Below are 21,817 nucleotides of genomic sequence, written 5' to 3'. Positions count from 1 at the left end.
AGAAGCCGCAACAAAAATGATGAGTAGAGAAGAAGGCTCAGTTTGCGAAGAGTGCAAATACAAGGTTTAGACACACCAAATACAAGATTTTGCACTGTACATGTTTGCTTTTACACTCCTCCCAAACTAGGCCTAAACAACTGCAGATTTCAGAGTTTTGGAACAATTACCAACACCTTCAGCGGCCTCTCTATGACCCGACCAGGTTATCTGACAAAGTATTAGCCCAGTCAACTGGTTTGAATAAGAAGAAATCAAAAACTGAACCTATAGTCAACAGGCCACATATATAGGGCTGTGAATGGTTGGGGCTATCCAACAAACCTGGACCAAACCGAGCCATTTATATTAGGCCTGGGTCTGCATTGTGTCCTGATTATAATTGGGTCTGATTGTTCTGAACCAATTAAGACCTGAACTGATTATGTATATAATTGTATGTAAATTATGTGTTTGTAACTTTGTATATTAGCATATTAGAAAGATACTGTCTAAAACCTATTTTTCTCATAATATAATTGTAACATTTTTTTTATTGATCAGCAAAAGAACTGATAATTTTAGTAAAATGAATTAAATTTTGAAATTACAAGAAGTCCAATCAAATCCCACAAGGGACAAAAGTTACAATTGCGTCCAAAACAATTATTGCCTATACCATCCCATTTGCAGTCCTTACTCAATTGAAAGTAATGTTCAGCTCCTATTTTATGCTTTCAATTTCCCTAAAATTATGCCTATATATCCATGGCATGAGCCGAATATTCTTTGCCCAAGAGATCATAAGCTTTGAATCCTCCACTACTTCCAACTGTTGAAGTAGTGCCATCAATTCTGCCTTTAATGAGTCTCCCAACCCCGAACATGGTTTTCAAAATTATACCGAATCATATGGTCAGACCAAAAAAACCGGGAACTGGTTAGGTGATTGATTCCGTTTTTCCCCAAAATTGGATTTTCTCAAAAACCATTGATTTTGGTCAGCAAACTGTTGACCCAAGCGGTTAACCATTCGAATCGTTTGAATGGTTTTTACCATGGTTTTAAAACCAACCTAGTGACCGATCAGGGGTCCGGTTACTGGGTCAAACAATCCAATCGTTTAAACCGAATGCTCGGCCCATTCTAAAAAAATAAATAAATAACAGTCAAAACCATTCGAACAATTAACCACCCGATTCAGCAGTTCGCTGACCAAAATCAACAGTTTTGGGGGAAAATCCAGTTTTTGAGAAAAACGGAACCAATCACTTGACCGATTCCCAGTTTTTCCGGTCTGGTCCGGTTTTGAAAACCATGGTTTTGACCGTTTTTTATTTTTGTTTAATTTTTTATTTTTTTTGTCAGAACAGGTCAACCGTTCGGTTCGAACGGTCAAACTGTTCGACCCAGGAACCAGACCCCTGACCAGTTTGTTCTCCGGGTTGATTTTTAAAACCTTGGACCTGAATACATAGCCAAAACTTTCCCTGTGCAGTCTCTAAAACTCCTCCGATACCTGCCATACCAGTGTTTCCCATGAAACTCCCATCAAAATTCAATTTTATTTAATTTGTTGCTGGGGTGACCATATCATAACCCTCTTTTCCTTTTCTCTTGAGGCACCACTTCAGACCATGCCCTTATGATGTCATTAACTGAGAAATCTTTGAATGCATCAATTATCTTTATCCAGTGAGCTGCTCTGATTAGAATAACTTCACATAATTCCTCCTTTGATCTGTTTTTCTCATTAAAAATTCTTCCATTTCTTTCCTCCCAAACAGTCAATACCACTGCATTTCATATTACGATGTCCAAATGTGTCAATTCCAAAAATCAGTAGGTTGGTTGTCAAATTACCGGTTAAAGGATGGATATCGACTCTAATCGGATCTAACTAGGTCATACCCAATAGTCCCGATCACGGACACTATTGAGACTAGGGTCTGGTTTGGAACTGAATCTGCACAGGAGTCAGGACCAGTCTCTGCCCTAACCCAGACCAAACCCAGCCCTATGACAGTACTAAATGAGGTCAAATCCAAACATTTCATATGATTCAAGAATAGATAATATGTACCAAAATTATGAATGATTTTTATACATTTTGAAACTATTGATTACATCAGATGTGAACAGGGTACATTAAATGACGCGGCTCACATAGAATAGTTGATGAATGACTGGGCTGAGGCAAGATCTCTTACAGTTGCATTTTCATTCAAATCCAGAAGCTGCGTGACCAAGTGCCACCATACATGTTCACTGTGTAGGCAAAGTTCTGAGCAAATGCAGTGCACGCATCCACTCTGGTCCCTGTGAAAGAACAATCCTCCTCAATGCTGGAACTGCCCCAGCAGCTATGATGGCTGGATGATTCTCGGAATCCATGCTTAGGTTATACAGTATAGCCAAGCTAGCTTCCACAGCCCTGCCACTCCCTTCTTCAATTACCTTTACCAATGGGAAAATCCCTCCCTCTGCAGCAACCTTTCTTGTGCAATCTGCCACTCCTTTGGATACTATACTGTTAAGTTCAACAACAGCAGCTTCTAGTGCTTCTGAAGAGAAAGACGTTTTAATCTGTTCAACTAGTCTTGGAATTGTCTCATAAAGAGCTACCTCCATGTTAATAGAGCTACTAGGATCTGTATGGGAACCAGACAATGACTCAAGTTTTACAAGGCACGCTGCAACCCAATCTTTGTTATGAAGTGGGATGTCTGATTTCAGTACTTTACATAGCACCCTCATCATTTGCAATGATTTTATTGCAGAACGAAACTTCTCAAAATCTAGCAGTTTTGTTAACAGTCTAGATGCTGCAGATATTGCAAGACCAGCTTCTTCAACTTGTAAGGCATTAATATCTGGCTTCAAACCATCAATATCATCTTCCATGTCTGCCAAAATATCAAGGAGAATTATACTTGAACACTAACCAGAAGAATATACAAAAGTACACGAGTATCACTGCCTCGTCAATTGGTTGTATTGACTGGATAAAAAGCCATGGATTCATTGTTGTGGAATCGTGTTAATCAATTTTAAGAGACAAATGATGCAATTAAGTGATAAGATGAGAAAATAGCTCCTAATTACATAATTCATAAGCAGAAAGCATGGTCAACAAAGATCTGGGTGCCAAATGGGAAAAAAATATAGGTATTGTTCTATTTAAAGTGCAGTTTTATAAGAGCCTACACAAGGAAAGGAAGGGCTTTAGAAGTAACTAAGTAATTTTTACTTCTGAACATCCAGCGGTTTCACCGTTTCATAATACCATGTACAAGCACAACACTATAGTTAAATGGATTATCAATTAATCTCGCCAGACCTGTAATTGGGCCAAGAGTACTTGACCTTCTAGGACCAATATGATGACAGACAGCATGGAGCTTTGGGACCTCTTAACCTTTTAGAGTTGTATGAAAAGAGACAATACAATCTGCCATATGGATAATGAAAAAATGTAGGTCCAAAAGCCCCTGGGATTAGGCTATGCAATGTTTTTAAGATCCCTGAACCTAGGATTTGAACAGGTTAGAAAGCAGTTGGGACTTGGGAGCATGATTTTTAGTACTTTATCAAATTTTAACTTTTGGGTGGGGAGGTGTTTTATGTGGGAACCAGTAGCCAAATTTTCAAAAGTTCAGTTCAGGCATTCTTAGTTTTTCATCACATTTTTAAGCATTTTTCTTACTTGTAAACCCTAGAAATTAAAAGCTTTGAATTAAAAACTTTTCTGGTACAGCATTTTCTAAATATCAATTAGCAATTCGGTCAAGATGTACAAAATCTATTATTAAGAGATGTCCTTCTAGAAAAGTCATTGAAGAATTCTGTCTCTTGGCACCATTTTACATTTCTGTCCATGACCTCCAACCTAAAATAGCCTCCTCAGTATCATCATGATAACTCAAACAAACAGAAAGAGTAATTTGCCAACACAGAACCTATGATGTAGGAGGAGGGAGGGTAGAGAGGGGCTGATTCTCAAAGTGGATATTGAAAAGGCTTTTGACCATGTTAGTTGGAGTTTCCTGAACTATGCTCACAAGAATGAATTTCAGCTCCAAGTGGCAAAACTAGATCAAGGTTTGTGTAGCCAGTCCCACTTTCTCAGTCCTCAATGGTGTTTCTTGTGGTAGGTTTAAAAGCTCAAGAGGTCTAAGGCAAGGAGACCCTTTGTCTCCCTTCCTTTTCAATATAATTAAGGAAGCTCACTTGTAGGGCAACAGATAGTGGTCTCCCTCATGGGTTTAAAGTCGGTGAAAGAGGTACTCAGATCTCCCTACTTCAATTTGCTGATGACACTGTCTTCTTCTATGACTACTCTTCGAATCAGCTGGCCTGTTTGGGTTACATTCTCAGATGGTTTGAAGCAATTTCAGGCCTCAAAATTAACTTACCTAAGAGTGAATTGTTGAAGACAGAGGAAGGTCTTCCTGATCCCAGTATGGCTAGTGTCTTGGGCTGTAAATCTGGAAATCTGCCAACCACCTACCTTGGTCTTCCCTTTTTTTTTTTTGATTGATAACAGAAATCTTTATTAATGAATAATACTTGTGAAAATTAATTACAGAAAATGAGGAGGTAAACTATTTTAACTCCCCAACATCAAAATGGCAACAAAATACAAAAACTGTGCCCAAAACAAAAAGTCCTTAGCCACCCCTTGCTTAGCTAACCCATCAGCCATTGAGTTAGCACTTCTCTTCACCCAGCTGTATTGCACCTCTAAGTCCTTACACAGCCAATTAATTTTTTTCTTCTCATTGCTGTAGCTCCACAAGCCATTGATATCTCCTTTCAGCCACCTGATCACCACCTTCAAGTCCCCCTCAATCACTAAGCATCTAATGCTTAATTCTCTTGATCTTTGGATTCCTTCAAGAACTGCTAGAATTTCGGCCCTAAGAGAGTCACCCTCTCCAATTGGCCCAGAGAACATGGCAGTAATATACCCCTCCTCATTCCTGAAAACACCCCCTATCCCAGAGGGCCCTGGATTCCTTAAGCTACATCCATCAAAATTCAGTTTTATGAATCTGGCGAGAGGGGGGGTCCAAGTGGGACTACTGTTCCTTTTATACATAACAGCAGTAGCAATCTCTTTCCACTTTCTCAGCATGTCTGCCATAGAAATTCAGAGAATATCTCCATTGATTTCAGCCAATGAGCAACCCTTGAAAGTATCAAATCTGTTAGGTTTTCTGTGGTTCTTTCCTTATCTGAAAAAAATCGTGAATTTCTTTCTTCCCATATTGACCAGCACACTGCAGCCCTAATGCTTCACATAATCTTCCTCCTTCTCTTAGGCCAACTAAAGAAAGAATGAGAGAACAAGCATTGCACACTCACGGGGGGATTCCAAGTATACCCAAAAAGGGAAAACACCCACTCCCAAACTGTCTTAGTAACTGGACAAGTAACCATAATATGATAACCCGTTTCCCCATCAGCTTTGCAAAGAATACACCTATTGGGAAGTAAACAGCAGTTGGGCCTCTTTCTTTGAAGCAAGTCATTTGTGTTAAATCTTTCCGGGAAAATTTCCCAACAAAAACTACCAACCTGAGGAGTAATGGGTTTGCTCTAAATCTCTTTAACCGGGAATGACAACCCAAGTGGAGTAGTAGGTTGGACTAATATCTCAAAAAACGAAGCACAAGAGAAAGAGTCGGATGAAGAAGGGGTCCAGATTCTGGTGTCTCCCTTACTAGGGTTCAAGAAAACATTTTCAAGGATGGTTAGCAAAGATGACATACACCCCAAATCTGTATCCCTTGTTGCCCTTCTCAACCCTAGATTCCACCCAAACCCAGAAGAAGAATCAGAAGGAACCAAGAAGGAGGAAATGGGTTCATTTTTCAAATCTGATAAAGCAAACAATGATGGAAATTGGTCTTTCAGGGGTAGGTCCCCAACCCAAATTTGCTCCCAGAATTTTATTCGGTTACTGGAGTTCAAATCGTACCTGATCCAAGGGGAGAAAACTGGAAGCAGATCATGAATGGCTTTCCACGGGGATGTGACAGTAGTCCTTGCCAAAATTCCAGGATCCCAGTCATTCTCATCCAGCCCATGTATGCTAGCCACAATCTTCGTCCACAATTTGTCCCTTTCCAACAGGAATCTCAACAACCATTTCCCCAATAATGCCATGCTCCTTTTCCTGATATTTCCAATCCCAAACCCCCCTAGCTTCTTGCTCCTATTTACCACTTCCCACCTCACCTTATGGTCTTTCTTCTCCACTCCTGGTTCCCATAAAAAATCCCTCATTAATTTTTCTATCCTGTTGGAGACCTTTGTAGGAATCTTAAACACTGACATGAAGTAAATAGGAAGGTTGGAAAGGGTAGACCTAATCAAGGTGATTCCTCCAAGAAGCAAGCCTTTTCTCAAATCTCTCTACTACCGGGTTCCAAAAGCTTTCATTCTTGGGGTTATCTCCTAGGGGGAGGCTCAAATAAGTGATAGGCCACTCCGAGATAGCGCACCCTAACACACATGCACAATCACTTACTTCCCTTTCCTCCAAATTCACTCCCACCACACAACTCTTATCGAAGTTCACTTTAAGATCAGACATCTGCTCAAAGAGTTGTATTGTCAGTTTTAGGTTTCTGATCCATCTTATATCCCCACCCTCACAAAATAGGATTGTGTCATCTGCAAACTGCAAGTGTGTAAGTGGTACTTCCCCCCTTCCGACTCTCCAACCTCTTATCAAGTCTCTAGAGTTGGCTCTATGTATCAGTCTCCCCAGGACATCTGCAATCAGAGTAAAGAGAAAGGGGGAGAGCGGATCACCTTGTCTTATTCCTCTCATGGCCGGAAAGAAATCCACCACAGTTCCATTCACCAACATCTAGTAATGGCAGCTCCTGATACAACCCCAGATCCATCTACACCATCTGTCTCCAAAACTAAAACTTTTCATTACCTCCACTAAGAAGGACCAGTCAACTAGGTCATAAGCTTCTCTAAGTCTAGTTTGCAAACCACTCCCTTTTTCTTGGATTTCCTAAAATTCTCTAAGCTTTCATTTGCAATCAAAATTTGATCAGCGATCTGCCTTCCCTTCACAAAAGCTCCTTGATTGGGTGTGATAATGGCTAGAAGAACTTTCTTAATTCTTAGAGACAAGACTTTTGCAATTATCTTGTATAGATTATTCACCAAACTAATCGGCCTGAAATCCCTTGGATGTGATGCTTCTTTCTTCTTAGGACCAATGCAATGAATGTGGAGTTTAACCTCAGATTAATGATTCCCCCTCCTGTGGAACTCCTCAAAAACCAACACTAGGTCCTTCTTCACAATATCCCAACAATCCTGATAAAATGCCATTGTAAATCCATCTGGGCCTGGAGCTTTCGTTCTATCCATTGAAAATACCGCTTCCTTTATCTCCTCTAAGTCAAAGTTTTTCTCTAACACCACCCTAATTTCTAAACTAAGAGTTGGCCATTCCAGCCCTCCACCCAAATCCTCTCATTTAGAGGCCTTCCAAAAATTGATTTAAAATGGGTTGCAAAAGCCTATGCTGTTTCTGCTGGTTGGGAAAGAACAACTCCATCAACTTCTAGCTTAGAAATGATTTTCTTCCTTCTTCTGGTGTTTGCCACAGAGTGAAAAAATCTAGTGTTTCTGTCTCCCTCCTTTAACCATTTACATCTAGACTTTTGTCTCCAACTTATCTCTTCCTACAATAAGAGATCCTCCAATTGCTTTCTAACCCTCCATCTCAATTCTTTGTCTTCTTCTCCAAAAGAACCCCTTTCCTCCTTCAAGTCCAGTTCCTCAATTTGCTCCATTAAAATCTTCTTTCTGTCACAAGCTGAGCTCTTTCTCTTCAAGAATTTGAGCAAATCAGCAGTTCAGATTTATAGAGAACTCTTAGGGTCTCCTTGTGATCCAAGCTTGTATTTGGTGTGTTGACTTGACACCTGATTGGAATGTACTTGTTTTTTTCTTCAATAAAACTTTTCTTCTTTATTCTTCAAAAAAAACTTCCAGGCTTACCATTTATATTCTCGTAATTACTATTTTTAGTAAACTGACGATTTGCTAATTTTAGTAATTTCTGGTGTCTTTACATTCAATTGGTATTAATAGGACTAGGAAAGTGTTATTAGAGATGTTTAATGGTTAAGAGTCCTTATTTGAGTATCCCTACAGGTTACCTATGGATTTGTCTCAGTTTTAAAGCTTAGAAGTTGATTTGGGTAATTGGATCAGTTTCCTTGTCCAACTTAGATCTGTAAAGGGACATCCAAATTCACAAATTAAGCCTATAGATAGAGTCAGAGTTAAAAAAAATGTTGATTTGAAGAAATAAAGTTTGGCTTAACAAATTCTGGCTGTTGCCAGGATTTTCACCTAATTCTTGTTGTTTGCCACAACAGCAAGAGTTCTACTGTTTCGTCTAACTCCTTGCTCATTATTTGGTGGACAGCAAGCAGTCTACTTGCTTTTCTACCTCTTTTCTTCATCCTTGATCACCAAAAGCTCCTCCTTCACCTCATAAAGCCCACTACCAGATCTGAAATTAGTAGGACCCCTACCCTGTCCTACATTACTGAGACATTTGTATTGGACAGAGTGTAGATGAGACAGCATTCCTAATTCCTAATTGTTCTTCAATTCAACTAAGAAGTTCACTAGAATGATCAGGGAAACAACAGGAAAATAAGTTCTGGCAATATCTTACCAAAAGTTTTACAGTAGGATAGATACTTGTTACTTACCATCTAAAAATATTTGTTGGAAAACAGAATAGATCCCAGCTTCAATATCTGCTGCAATGATTTTATCCATGCATGGTTCAATAACTGCTATATATTCAAGGATGGATGCAGCTTTTCTTTGCAAATTTGGGGATGATGTCTTCAAGATGTCAGCAAGGCAAGAAATGAAACCAAAATCTAATATACTTTCCCTGAGATGGTATGCAGAACTGCATTAGATTAATATCATGTCTACCACACAATTTAATTACAACTCTAGATAAAGATTACAAATTCTAAAAATAGCATGCATGTCCAAACATGATTCACCGTGTAAATGTGAATTGAATGGGTTACATTGTTCAAATGAAAAATGAGAACCACAAAAAACCTTAAAATACTGCTGGAATTTGAATAATCTCAAAATAAATGCATCTTGTCAACATATTGATACTGCTCTACATAAGGCTTCGCAATTTGAAGCAACACTCTTCAACAAATAAAAGATACAAATACAGGTATCCAGGAGACTAATAAACAATGGCTTTTCAAGCTATATTGATGCAAGGGATAAATTGAATTCCTACATAATGCATGAAAGCATTTAGATATATGGATCAACAGATCCACTGATGGAAGGACTGATAGCATCATAAATGACACATTGATGTAAAAAAATAAGTTGCACAATCTTCCCAAAAGGACGAAGATATTTTTCCAGACTCGATTATCATAGAAGTTTGATATGAACTGTAGCATGAAAAGCACAAACAGAATCAGAAAGTAAACTTGTTTTTCTTCAACCTGAAGATACCTATTTTTCCTTTTTCCATGTTTTAGACCCATCAGTTTGCTGAATAGCTTTTATAAAAATTCTGGCAAAGGTCCTAGCAGAAAGATTGAAAACAGTTCTGATTACTGTGATTACAAAGAATCAATTTACATTTGTGCCAGGTAGACAGATGCTAGACAGTGTTTTGGTGGCAAATGAGCTGATAGACTCAAGGAAAAGGGAGGGAAATTTAGGGCTGATTTGCAAACTGGATTTGGAGAAGGCCTATGACCATGTCAACTGGAAATGCTTGGATTTTGTCTTGGAGAAGATGAACTTTGGACAGAAATGGAGGAACTGGATCAAAGTATGTGTTTCTTCCCCCAAATTTGCAGTTCTAGTAAATGGAGAATCAGCTAACTTCTTTAAAAGCTCCAGAGGCCTCAGGCAAGGGGAGACCCCCTTTCCCCTATTCTGTTTATTTGTATAATGGATATATTGTCTTTATTTGTTAACCGAGTTGGTGAAGAGGGTTTGTGGAAGGGGTTTGAATCAACTCCAGGAGGAGAAAAAGTTCAATTACTTCAGTTTGCAGATGACACCTTGTGTTTTATTGATGCGGATCTAGATCAATTGGAGGTTATGCTTGGGGTGCTGAGTTGGTTTGAAGTGGTGACAGGCTTGAGAATCAATTGGGCCAAGGGTAGAGTAATTCCAATGGGGAAGATAGAGAATCTTGAAACTCTAGCAGATGCTCTTGCATGTCAGATTGGTTTTCTACCAACAATATACCTAGGCCTCCCCTTAGGGGCTAAATGTTCCTCCTCCCTAATATGGGATCGGTGGTGGAAAGATTAGAAAGGAAACTGGCCTCCTGGAAAGCCAAATACCTTTCCTTGGAGGGTAGAATCACTCTCCTAAAAAGTTCTCTTTGTAATCTTCCCTCCTACTTCCTCTCCCTCTTCCCAATACCCACTAAAGTGGCTCATAAATTAGAAAGGCTTCAGAGAGATTTGCTTTAGAAAGGTTGGAAGGAGAAAAAGAAAATTCATCTGGTCAGTTGGAAACAGGTTTGTACTCCAAAGGAAAAAGGTGGTTTGGGGGTGAGAAGTCTAAAAACTTTTAATAGAGCTTTAATGGGAAAATGGATTTGGAGGTTTGCAAGAGAAAGAGTTAGTTGGTGGAGGAATTTAATTGCAGCCAAGTATGAAACAGATAGAGGGGACTGGCTAACCATTTCAAACTTCCTTCCTTGGGGTGCTCTCTTTGGAAGAAAATCATGGAAGTTTACCCTCTTCTTCACAATGGTTTGTCCCCTAAGTTGGGTTCAGGGCACCATCTGAAGTTCTGGAAAGACAAATGGTGCAATAACAGGTCCTTTGAAGAGTTGTTCCCCCAGCTTTTTCAACTAGCAGAAAACCAAAATACAATGGTGGCAGATTGTTGTGAAGTGAATGGAAATAGATTTACCTGGATTCCTGCTTTCAGAAGACCTATTCAAGATTGGAAAGTGGATCAAGTGGTGGATCTGTTGGGCTTGCTTTCAAACCAGATTTTGAACCCCTTGGAAGAAGATTCTTGGATCTGGGAGTGGAATGCAGATGGAATTTTCACTGTGAGTTCCTTTGACAAAAGGTTATCAGGTGGAGGAATTGGAAATTTCCCTGCTGTTAAAATTTGGAGCCAGATTCCTCCTTCCAAAGTGAATGCTCTGCTTTGGGCTGTAGTTTTGGATAGGAACCTATCTAAACAGAATCTGGCCAGAAGAGGAATTCTGATTCAGAACATGCTTTGTGAGCTTTGTGGGCAAGCAGAAGAGGATAATAATCATCTTTTCATCCATTACCCTATTTTGACAGCATTATGGGGCCACTTCCTCTCTTCTGTAGGTCTTTCCTAGGTCAAGCCAAAACGGGTATCAGATCTGTTATGGAGCTGGGACCTGCAAGGTCCCTCTAAGCTGGCTAGAAGCGTGTGGTGGGTTATCCCTGCAGCTGAGATCAGTTCCATTTGGACGGAGAGAAACAGAAGAATCTTTCAAAATAAAGCTAAGGATGTAGACTGTCTTATCTCCTGTGCCGTGGGAAAATTAGTGTCATGGACTGCAGGTGTGAAAGGCTTCCAGCCTAGGGTATTTGGAACTCAGTTGAGGTCCAGAAGTGCATTTGAATTGTAATGTAAGCTGGGAGTCTGTTCTCAGTTTTGCTCCTTGTTTGGGGCTGAGTTGTATGGTTCTGTTTCAGTTAATAAATTTACCTTACCTTTTATCAAAAAAAAAATTAAGACATAACCCACAATAATAACTATAACAGCAATAACATTACAGATAAGGAAGAGGAAAAGGATGGCGGTGATGATAATAATGACCATGATGATAGTTGAATTGTTGATAATGATGGCAGTATTGATGATCAAAAGAAACGAAGGTATAATGATGAAGGTTCTGATCGTCTTAGTTAAACGAAAATTCTGAGACAATTTGTTGAATATTTCTGAGAAGTGAAAAGAAAAGTAAATTATATATTTGGCTGAGAAAAACAGACATAACAAACCTAGCAGTTCTTTTTGAGACTGGCATATTATCTGGAGTACCCACTATTCCTCTGACACCATTTGCAGTTGTTGAATTCAATAACTTTCCTAATCCATTTACTGGTCCATCATAAAACTGGAAACAAAACATAAATAGGTAAGTCAAAAGAAAGTCAGGAGCTCCTAAAATGCAGCACAAAGCAACTGTTTTACCTTTGATTTCATTTCTTTACCAGGGTCTAAAATCCGGGCCAGAATATCCATGGTCTGCATTTCCAGAAAACTACCGTCAGCACATGCAAATCAAATTAAAACACATTTCCCTCTGGAAATAAAGAACTGAAAGACCTTTTCCAAAAGGTTTTCTGATATCTCCTTGTGCTTCAGAGAATTAACCAGAGGAAATATAGCACCTTCTGCTTCAATTAATTGGCAAACATTATTGCTGCACCAGGAAAGAAGGTAGGAGATTAAAATAAAGAAGAAAGGAAAGATGCTATAAAAAACTCAGTTATTGACTAATTCTTTGGAGCATAACAGAGTCTAAAACTAAATGAGACAATAAAATTCAATATTGACTAATACCAACTATTCATCAAAAAATATTGACTGATATCAACTTTTGAACAAAAAAGTAAGGATGTTCTTTGCAATATGGACATAAATTACATCTCTAGATGTTCATATGAGTTTGGGAAAAGTTATAATGCCAGCTGCCAACCGGACACAATAGGTGATAAAATGAGAGAAAGTAGACTAACAGAGTAACAGGATATGGTCTGTGGTCAAGTGCAGAGAAGACCATCTACAGAACCGATAAGAAGTGATCAGTTACAAGTTGAAGGGGCAGACCAAAATGGACATGCGTTGAAGTAGTAAGAAATGATTTAAGCACTCAACAATTTAACAGTGGATATGGCACTTAATAGAATGAAATGGCAAAATGGGATTCACATTGCTGACCATACAGTTGGGACAAGGCATAGATGATGAAAACTAGTAGCTAAAACAAGAAAACATGATGAAGGACCTGACAGAAAGCCTCTCCAAAGCATGAGTAACAGCTACTCTAACAGAATCATCATTACAGTCTAATAGCTGAACTAAATGCTTGACAGCTCCAGCTTCCTTGAATGAGATTCGCATGTGTTCATTGATAGCTGCATCAGCGATTGAGTGTGAAGCTCTTGAAATGGCTGTAACATCTTCAAGTCCAAGAATCAAAACTAAGCGAGCAACACCATCCATCCATGGTAAGAGTGTATATCTCTCATTCATCAATGATCCAGAGTAAGGCTTTCTTCCATCTTCCATTTCTATGGCCCCAATACGTGCAAGAAATTGTTGTTGACTTCGCCCTACTATTGCATTCATTTTAGCTTCCTCTAAGCTAACATTCTTGTCTTGAATATTTAATCCAAGGAGCAGCTCAGAGGCACCATATCTTGAAGGACCTGAGTTACTCCTTTCAAATTCTGTTCCATCAGGTAAAGAGGGCCATGAATGTGAAGCTGGTCTGAAGGACTTGTAAGCATCTGCTCCAACCAAAGGAACTAGAACCAGACCTTCCTCTACTATAAGAACTCTATAGTATTCATCTTTTGCAAGTTCCAGCAACGCATTCTTTGCTTCCTTTCTGATGACTTTGGATTCTTCCAGATCAGCTTTTAAGATCTTTGCCTGCAGTCAGTGTGCATGACCATTAGAAATCCTACAATCAGATATCCAAATATCGAAAATATTAAATTTATTAGCCTGATAGAACCTTCTAAAGAAATACTTTCTATTAACATACTCCAATATGATATATATGAAATCATCAAGCCATAACAGAAACAGCCCCGACAGTCTGACACCCAAGGCAAGAAGAAAAGAGGAAATGTTTTAGGGCTATGCCTTTTTCCTTTTTTTTTCTTTTTTTTTTTGGGGGGGGGGGGGGGGGGTGGGGCGGTTGAGGGAGGGAAGTGGGAAGTAGGCAGGGTTGGAGGTTGGATAATAGACATCTCTTTCCAAGTAGAGTTAAAGAACCATAACTATGAAACATGTTTGTTTCAACACGTTTTATCCACCTCAAACATGCATAAAATAAAACTTCGGTTAGAAAGAGTATATGTAAACTACATGACTAAATCTCCATGTTAGATGGCAAAACCAAGACAAATAGCTTATATGATGCTATATCCCTAAAAGCTATCTTTACAATAACAAATCTGAAAACATATGGTTAATAAGGAAGAGAAAAAGCAACCTCCGTACAACATAGAAGAAAGATGAAGAAATAGATGAAAAGGAGAAAGAGAGAGAGAGAGGACACACATAGAGTTTAAGTACCCTAAACCTAACTAATGTCTGACTCCGACCAGACAAGGATGAAGAGGATGACACCTCACCGCCTAAAGGAAGAAGAGTCTATCACTCTCTCTTTCCAAATTTACAGGGCAAAAAGAGACATCAGATCATGACCTGGAAAAGATAAAGAATGCATTGCCTTACAAAGCAGAATTGTTTTTCCTTTTGAGTAAAAACACTACCTTGCACAACAATCAAGCCAAATAGCAACAGACACTAAACACAGAAGGAAAACACAAAATATCAGGGGAATATTCTCACTTCCAAACAGTCCACAGGACTGGATGTTTACGGATTGGCCTACCCCTCGAAATTAGGTAATAGACCATAGTCAGACCTAAGTAAATTCCTATATCTCTAGCTACTTTCCATCATCTTCATTCTTAGGACTCTTAACATTTACATATTTCCAACTAACAGATCTCTAAGCTTTCTGTTCCCATCCCCTTCAAACCTAGCCTTACATCACATAACATTCTAAACCCTCATAATATACTCACCACTTTTTTTGTAAACTTATCATAAACAATGATAACTTCATCCCAATGCCCCCGCATTATTATCAGTGTAATACCTGAATTTGGTTTTGATTTTGGATACATAGCCTTACCAGCTTGGGAATAACACCAGCTTCAACCAAGATGCTATGATTAGACTGGCTCAAAGCCAAATTTGCGAGCACTCCTCCTGCTGCCTCCATGACTTTTATTTCTTCAACATCCAAGAACTTAATAAGCGCCGGCAGGAAATCAGCACTCGCAATCTTAGCTCTATGTTTCTCATCAACTGACAAATTCCATAAAGTACATAAACTCTGCTCCTTCACCTGCAGAAACGTGTTCAAGACATCTAAAAAAATGCCAACCCCAGTTCCAAAGGAGGGATAGCTTTTTCATACCTCCGGTGAGAGAGAAGATCGACTTAGAATGCCTATTAATTCTTCTATTGCTCCACTTCCGGCAACCGAATCTCTGTAAAGGTTAACCGAGGAAACAGTCCGTAGGAGGCCAGCAGCTGCTTCACAAGTAGAACTAGAATCTGATTTAAGGAGGTTAACAGTGAGATTGATGCACCCACGAAACTGCATAATAGAATCAATACAGTGCTTCCCTCCTTGTGCATACTTCCGCAGTGCAACAATCGCCTGCTCTCTGTCAAGAGGATCGTTGTCCAACCCAAGCATCCGAACAAACAAAGCCACGTAACCATCCCCAGAGCTCGAAGAGTTTCCCTCCAATGCCTCAACCTCCTGAGAAGGAATTAAGCAAACATGGGCAATCGATGATTGAACCGGTTCATGGCATTACTGAAGAAACCAGAAAAGGGGAGAAGGAAAATCGGAACTTACAGTAGAAGGGGAGGACTGAGGGGTGGCGTCGACTGCGCCACCACCGTCATTGCTGACAGGGCGGACAAGAGGAGAGGAGCGGGGATTGGGGTTAAGGATAAGGCAAGGGTGAAAGGTGAAGATGGAGGAGGTATGATGCCTACTGGTTGTTGCTGCAGTTCTCGGTCTAAGTGTCAGAAACTCCTTGTGGACTATCTTGTAATGGAAATGAGGAAGCTTGCACCTGCACTTGAAGGTAAATGACATAGTTGAGGCCATTCTGGGCGAAGATGATGAGGGCAGCAGGGTTTTTGTAGTGTGGAATTTGGTTTCAGCGATTCGATTGGAGGGTTACAGAGAACAAGAAACTGGGACTGGATGGGTTTTAGGTTTGTAATGGTGGAGCTCTCTACCACTACCAGAGTATCTGTCTGTTCATGTTCAGTAATGTTTATATTTTTAGTTTACTGTAGAAGACGACGTCGCGGGCGAATCTGCCATTCAGCTAAAGTCCAGAGCCAAACTCTCCTCTCCATTCTTCTGGTGGAGGTGAAGGTTATCCTGTATAAGAGGAGAGATTTTTATTGGTAGGAACATCATCAAGCGCCATCCGTCCCATCGCATTTGGTACTCACAAGACAAGATCAGATCTGCTCCTCACATAGGGCGTCTCACACCGATCACACATGCACATCTTACCATGCATTGGAAACATCTTCTCTATTTAATACTTATAGATGCTCCCAAAGCATGATGGATGTGCCTGTCAAGCGTCACTGTGTGAGAGCAGATCCCGTTCCTTATAAGACTGTGTTCATACCGTTAGCACACTCCCTTTAATTTTGCATTGGGAATATATAAGTACGAAGATATTCTCGATGCACGGCTGTAATATGATGTTAGCGAATTCACATCTGCCCCCCCAACGTCCCACAGCATATCCCTGTCATATATTGGGAATATCTCTCGATGATAATATAAAAAATGATGATATAATCATGAGATGTTCCCAATACATGAATGGGGGTGTGTTGTGGAACGTTGTCGGGCGCAGATGTGAACTCTCTGATTATTAGCATAATCACAATCTTGTGAGTTCAAAACTAAGGGCTGTCAAAGGTTCGGTTCTATCAGATGGATCCAAACTGATCGGGCTATAATGGTTCTGGTCTAGTTCCGATTATTACCTATCATAATCAATTCAGACCTGATCACCTAGAATCGATCATTTTATTAAGTATATAATATCTTTTTTATTTTCTTATAATTTTTATGGAAAATTATAGATAGGCTCAATGAAGATTTTTGAATTCTTCTGCTGACCTATTAACATTCAAAATGTCAAAAAACCCCACTTTATAAACCAATGCCCATCCTGAATTGGCATCGATTCCAAACTGGCACCTACCCCAACTGTACTTTGGGCCTAAAAATTCTGACCTTGGGCTGAGCCTTCATTCTCCCTAATTTTCTATCATTTTTAGTAAGATTATATTGTCAAAATTTAAAATTTAAGTTGTTATTTAAATAAACAAATATCTCTCGATGATAATATAAAAAATGATGATATAATCATGAGATGTTCCCAATACATGAATGGGGGTGTGTTGTAGTACGTTGTCGGGCGCAGATGTGAACTCTCTGATTATTAGCATAATCACAATCTTGTGAGTTCAAAACTAAGGGCTGTCAAAGGTTCGGTTCTATCAGATGGATCCAAACTGATCGGGCTATAATGGTTCTGGTCTGGTTCTGATTATTACCTATCATAATCAATTCAAACCTGATCACCTAGAATCGATCATTTTATTAAGTATCTAATATCTTTTTTATTTTCTTATAATTTTTATGGAAAAGTATAGATAGGCTCAATGAAGATTTTTGAATTCATCTGCTGACCTATTAACATTCAAAATGTCAAAAAACCCCACTTTATAAACCAATGCCCATCCTGAATTGGCATCGATTCCAAATTGGCACCTACCCCAACTGTACTTTGGGCCTAAAAATTCTGACCTTGGGCTGAGCCTTCATTCTCCCTAATTTTCTATCATTTTTAGTAAGATTATATTGTCAAAATTTAAAATTTAAGTTGTTATTTAAATAAACAAATATAGTTTTCAATATAATTGAGACCCGTTAGACCCAACTATTAGTCAGAACAGTTTTTGGGTCTATGATTTTTTCGGGACTGATTCTACCTAGACCCAATGCAAACCTAACCCATTCACAGCCCTACTTCAAATGATTATTGACTGACAACCAATTTGGACTCTTCAGATTTTTCATCAAACACAACTTACTTCTTATAGAAGTTTGGATTGGCTTCTCAGGGGTTTAAAATGCATAAATAGGCCTATCAAGGGTTTCAATATTTTATAACTCTTTTTATTTTTTTGAGTAAATTACAAAGACCCCCCTGTACTATAACCGTGTGAGACAAAGACATCTTCTATTGGCCTTCAGTCGAAATCTGGGGTTGCAATATTTTTTAATCCCCATTAAGAGAAAAATACTGTTCATCTTCTCCGACCACACCATACACGAAAAACACAGCTTGTTCTTTCGAAGTCCTCCCTTTCTCTCCCCCGATCTCTCTTTTTCCCCTTTCCATTTTTCTTTGGTGCATAGGCTGAGTTCAGTTCTTTGTTCCGATCAGAACAAGTCGTTTCGTGTGGAACGGCCGCAGCTTGTTCTCTACGTTCTCTGTTCCCACTCATACAAGGCGTCGACGGCTTGTTCTATACAAAAAAAAAGGGAAAGCTGCAAATCAAAGAAAATCAAACCCCAAATAAATAAATTAAAAGAAAAAAAGAAACAGAACCTCCAATGGCGTGTTGGAAATGAATTCAAGGTGTTGGTTGTTGTGGAGAAAACGATCATAACTTGTCTGGATTCATGATTAACATCACACTAATAATTTCAGTGGATTGACAGACCATGAATTTCATTGTCACCTCGTCTTCCCCCAACATCCATCAACACACCATTAACCAGTGTTTTGAAATAAGAAACTAAAGAGAGTGGAGAACAATCAGAAGTGAGGGAGAACGTTTATTTGACTGAAGCAATCGCCAAAATTTATTATGAAGGTTAAGAGTAGCCACCGTGTTTTCTTGCCGAATGGTTTTTTCTTTTATTTGGAAACTTTTAGCAAAACGTTCTCCACTTTAACCTTCAGTCAACTTCTGCAAGGTTCTTCTATGAAGGAATGGCTATTCGGGTCGTGCTTGGAGATGAAACGAAGCTCGCAGATTGCCTCGGTTTGTTCTGAAATGGAACCCAGCCTATGCACCAGAGAAAAATGGGAAGGGGAAGAAGAGAGAGAGGGAGAGGACTTTGAAAATTTGCTATCATGAGGTCAGGGAAGATGAACAGTATTTTACCCTTTTTTTGTCACAGACCCCATAGTACGGGGGATCTTTGTAATTTACCCTTTTCTTGGGGGGAGGCAGTTTTAGACTTCCGTACCCCTGAAAAGGCCCAAATTCTGAAACAGCCCTTATTTAGGGTCTAAAAAAGCCACCAATATGATACCACACGCCCAATTGAAATTTTGAACCTTGTTTCTCACAAAATGTACATTACAGCACATCCCAACCGTTCATTAGGAGCATCTCCTTTTTCACTAAACACAACTTATAGGAATTCAGATTGACCCATTCCAACCATATATTGGGAACATCTCCATTTTCAACAAACACACCTTAGGAGTTCAGATCGACTCCCTACCCGGAAATGTGTGCACTCTCAGCTTATAGACTGTACACTTTTGGGAGAATCCAGATTTTCTCGTTACACCCACTTCACAGCACATTGCACCACCTCATGAAAAAATAAAAGATGTTCTCAATGCATCCTAAAAAAAATGGACTTTATTCAAAGCGGTTCAATCAATGCAAAATCCCACCCAAACGTGTGCCTAACTTGGCTGCTGTCAATCAGTCATTTGAAAGACTGTCCCCTCAATCCATTTGTTATTATAGAAGTATGAGCCAATACCTTTTCAAGTTTTAACAAATTATCGATGCCCCATCTAAAAAATGAAGTCATATTGATGATATTGATACCCTGAACCTGGAATAATGAATAGTAACGTTAAGTTAAACTAATAATTATATATATGTATATATATATATATATTATTAATAAATAAAAGGTAAATTACAAAGACCCCCCTAAAAATACCCCTTAGTCGTTAAGTCTTAAATTATCAAAATACCCCTCTAAATTTTTTCTATTTTCTTTTTTGTCCCTTTTTCTTAAAACCTAATTACCTAAAACACCTTTGTTTGTCACTGGAAAAGGAAAATACAATCTAAGAGAATCCATGATGTATCTTTAATCTCTCCATATTCTCTAGCACAAGAAGCAATACTCCCTCTCTTCCTCTCCCTCTTTCTGGTATTGTTCATTTTGTAATCTCCAAATTCTCATTTTCTTTATTTGGGTGCTTGTTTGTAATGAGTGATAGCTTCTTGTTTCAGAAAATACGCCATAAAAGTGAACGGCTCTTTTTGCGGAGGTAGTTCAACGCAGGGTTGTCGTCCTCCAGTATCACTGGTCCCTTCAATCTAAAATGCAAATGCAATCACTTGTTGTTACAAAATAAAGCTGTCCACACAAAAGCAGCTCCTGATCACAGTCACTTGGTGTAAAAACCTCTTGGACCAAGGTCTCATCATCAACTACGGCGATGATCCATCTTCTGCCCTCAAAGACCAATTCACGGTTAGTCAGGAAGAAGAAAGGCAACCATATGTTGGAATTTGGCAGTTCTAAGATTGAAATCTTCTAGGATCTCTCCACGACTAAGTATGAGTTGGGACCTGAGCCAGTTGATGAGCAGAAAACAGAAACCCAAATTTGCAAGCAGCCACCCCAAAAAAACCAACAAAAAACTAAGACCAGATCACAAGCAACAAGACAAAGCGTCGTCGGTCGGTCGACGGTCTTGATGTTAGATCTCAGGATCGTGGCAGTCGACAATGATTCTACATGAATGCCATTGGTGTTCGGGTTGTTTCCTGAAGTTGCAATCTTCACCCCTAGCACATTGACATTCTAGCAATCGTTGATCATAATGTGGTATAAGTGGCTATTTATCGGTGATAATCCATTGATCACAATGTTCTTTGAATTTGTAAAGGTTAGCGACTGCACTAACAAGTAACAACTCACAAGCAAAGAAGAAGTGTCAATATGTGTAGTTCTGTTATGGGCTTCATGTATGGTCTAGAATTCAGAGGTTAGTTCGACATTTTATTGTTATTTAAAAGGCTCTACTAACAGGGTCACTGCAGAAGAAGTTAAAAGGTTCTATGTTGTGGTCATGGTTAACACAGAGCTTGGCCTAGTTCTTGGAGATATGGCAGAAGAAGTGATTAACAAGAAGTTCAAATCGGGTATCCTGCCAGCTGCCTAGTTCTCTCTAGTATCATGAATAGAACATTTCTCAGGCAACCCAGTGTATTTGACCAAAGAGCAATTCTGCAACAGTGAAGGGGTTGCAAAGGAATTTCAGAGGAAACCAGACCATCTGATGCTATTGGTTTTTGTTGTAATGGAATGCCATTCGAATGAAGAGAAACCAGACCATTTTTGGTGTAATGGAATGTCAGCGAAGAAGGTTCCTCTTCCTGCAACTTGGACAAATTGATCCAAGATATATACTCAATGTGCATGTGTGTTTCTTAAGCATAATTCTGAATTGTATTGGCAAAGGAATTTACCTTAATGTTTGTATTACTAGTTTAGGTTATGCGTGTGGCTTCTGTGTTTTGGTTGATTTCTGGTCATTTGCATCTCTGAAATTTACTGGTTAGTGTTTTTCATAACTATTGAAGGGTGGCAAGAGCATAACTAGAAGCCAATTCATGATAAGTTCAAGCCCAGAAGTCCAATATCAGTAGTAGGGAATACTACTTCTAACTTTTTTGTTGCAGAATTTGAAGGAGCACATGATTATTTTTTTATGTCATCAAAGGCATCAGTGCAGTGCAGAGTCGCTTCTTGGATCCTATGTGTTGTCCTCTCTTTAGATTCCCAGTACGTTTGTGAACCGGGTTCCTAATGGTTCTTGATTTTCCCATTTACATTTTACGGTTTTAGTGTGGT

At 39.1% G+C, this 21,817-nt stretch overlaps 1 protein-coding gene and 1 non-coding gene across 3 annotated transcripts; both read right to left on the bottom strand.

The window, feature by feature from the left end:
* Positions 1-2,012: 2,012 nt before the first annotated feature.
* On the bottom strand, positions 2,013-16,406 carry LOC104609984 (ARM repeat superfamily protein). 2 transcript variants are annotated; one of them, XM_010276437.2, is made up of 9 exons: positions 15,722-16,406; positions 15,272-15,622; positions 14,984-15,199; positions 13,055-13,704; positions 12,373-12,469; positions 12,238-12,291; positions 12,045-12,160; positions 8,742-8,932; positions 2,013-2,885 (listed from the first exon to the last, which is right to left on the bottom strand). In XM_010276437.2, the coding sequence occupies exons 1-9, from the start codon at positions 15,977-15,979 to the stop codon at positions 2,245-2,247; spliced, it is 2,574 nt and encodes an 857-aa protein (XP_010274739.1). In that variant the 5' UTR covers positions 15,980-16,406; the 3' UTR covers positions 2,013-2,244. The 2 variants fall into 2 exon arrangements, with proteins under 2 accessions (XP_010274739.1, XP_010274738.1); XM_010276436.2 differs by having other exon boundaries at positions 14,948-15,199; positions 15,722-16,395.
* Positions 16,407-18,575: 2,169 nt separating this feature from the next.
* On the bottom strand, positions 18,576-18,662 carry LOC148792152 (small nucleolar RNA snoR14). The gene has a single exon (XR_016071140.1). It is a non-coding gene; the product is annotated as a small nucleolar RNA snoR14 (small nucleolar RNA).
* Positions 18,663-21,817: the final 3,155 nt, after the last annotated feature.

The sequence above is a fragment of the Nelumbo nucifera genome, chromosome 4, assembly GCF_055504915.1.
Source record: "Nelumbo nucifera cultivar China Antique chromosome 4, China Antique-T2T, whole genome shotgun sequence".
Classification (NCBI taxonomy): domain Eukaryota; kingdom Viridiplantae; phylum Streptophyta; class Magnoliopsida; order Proteales; family Nelumbonaceae; genus Nelumbo; species Nelumbo nucifera.
The sequence above is the reverse complement of the archived record's forward strand: the minus strand, read 5'-3'. Positions and strand labels throughout refer to the sequence as shown.

Bases quoted from the DNA above. Each gene is read 5' to 3' on its own strand.
- LOC104609984 (XM_010276436.2), bottom strand. From the start codon at position 15,979: ATGGCCTCAACTATGTCATTTACCTTCAAGTGCAGGTGCAAGCTTCCT. The intron at 12,292-12,372 runs GTCTTTCAGTTC...CTGGAAATGCAG, and splicing joins CAGAAAACCTTTTGGAAAAG to ACCATGGATATTCTGGCCCG. The intron at 2,886-8,741 runs GTAAGTAACAAG...ATATTTTGGCAG, and splicing joins CCAACAAATATTTTTAGATG to ACATGGAAGATGATATTGAT.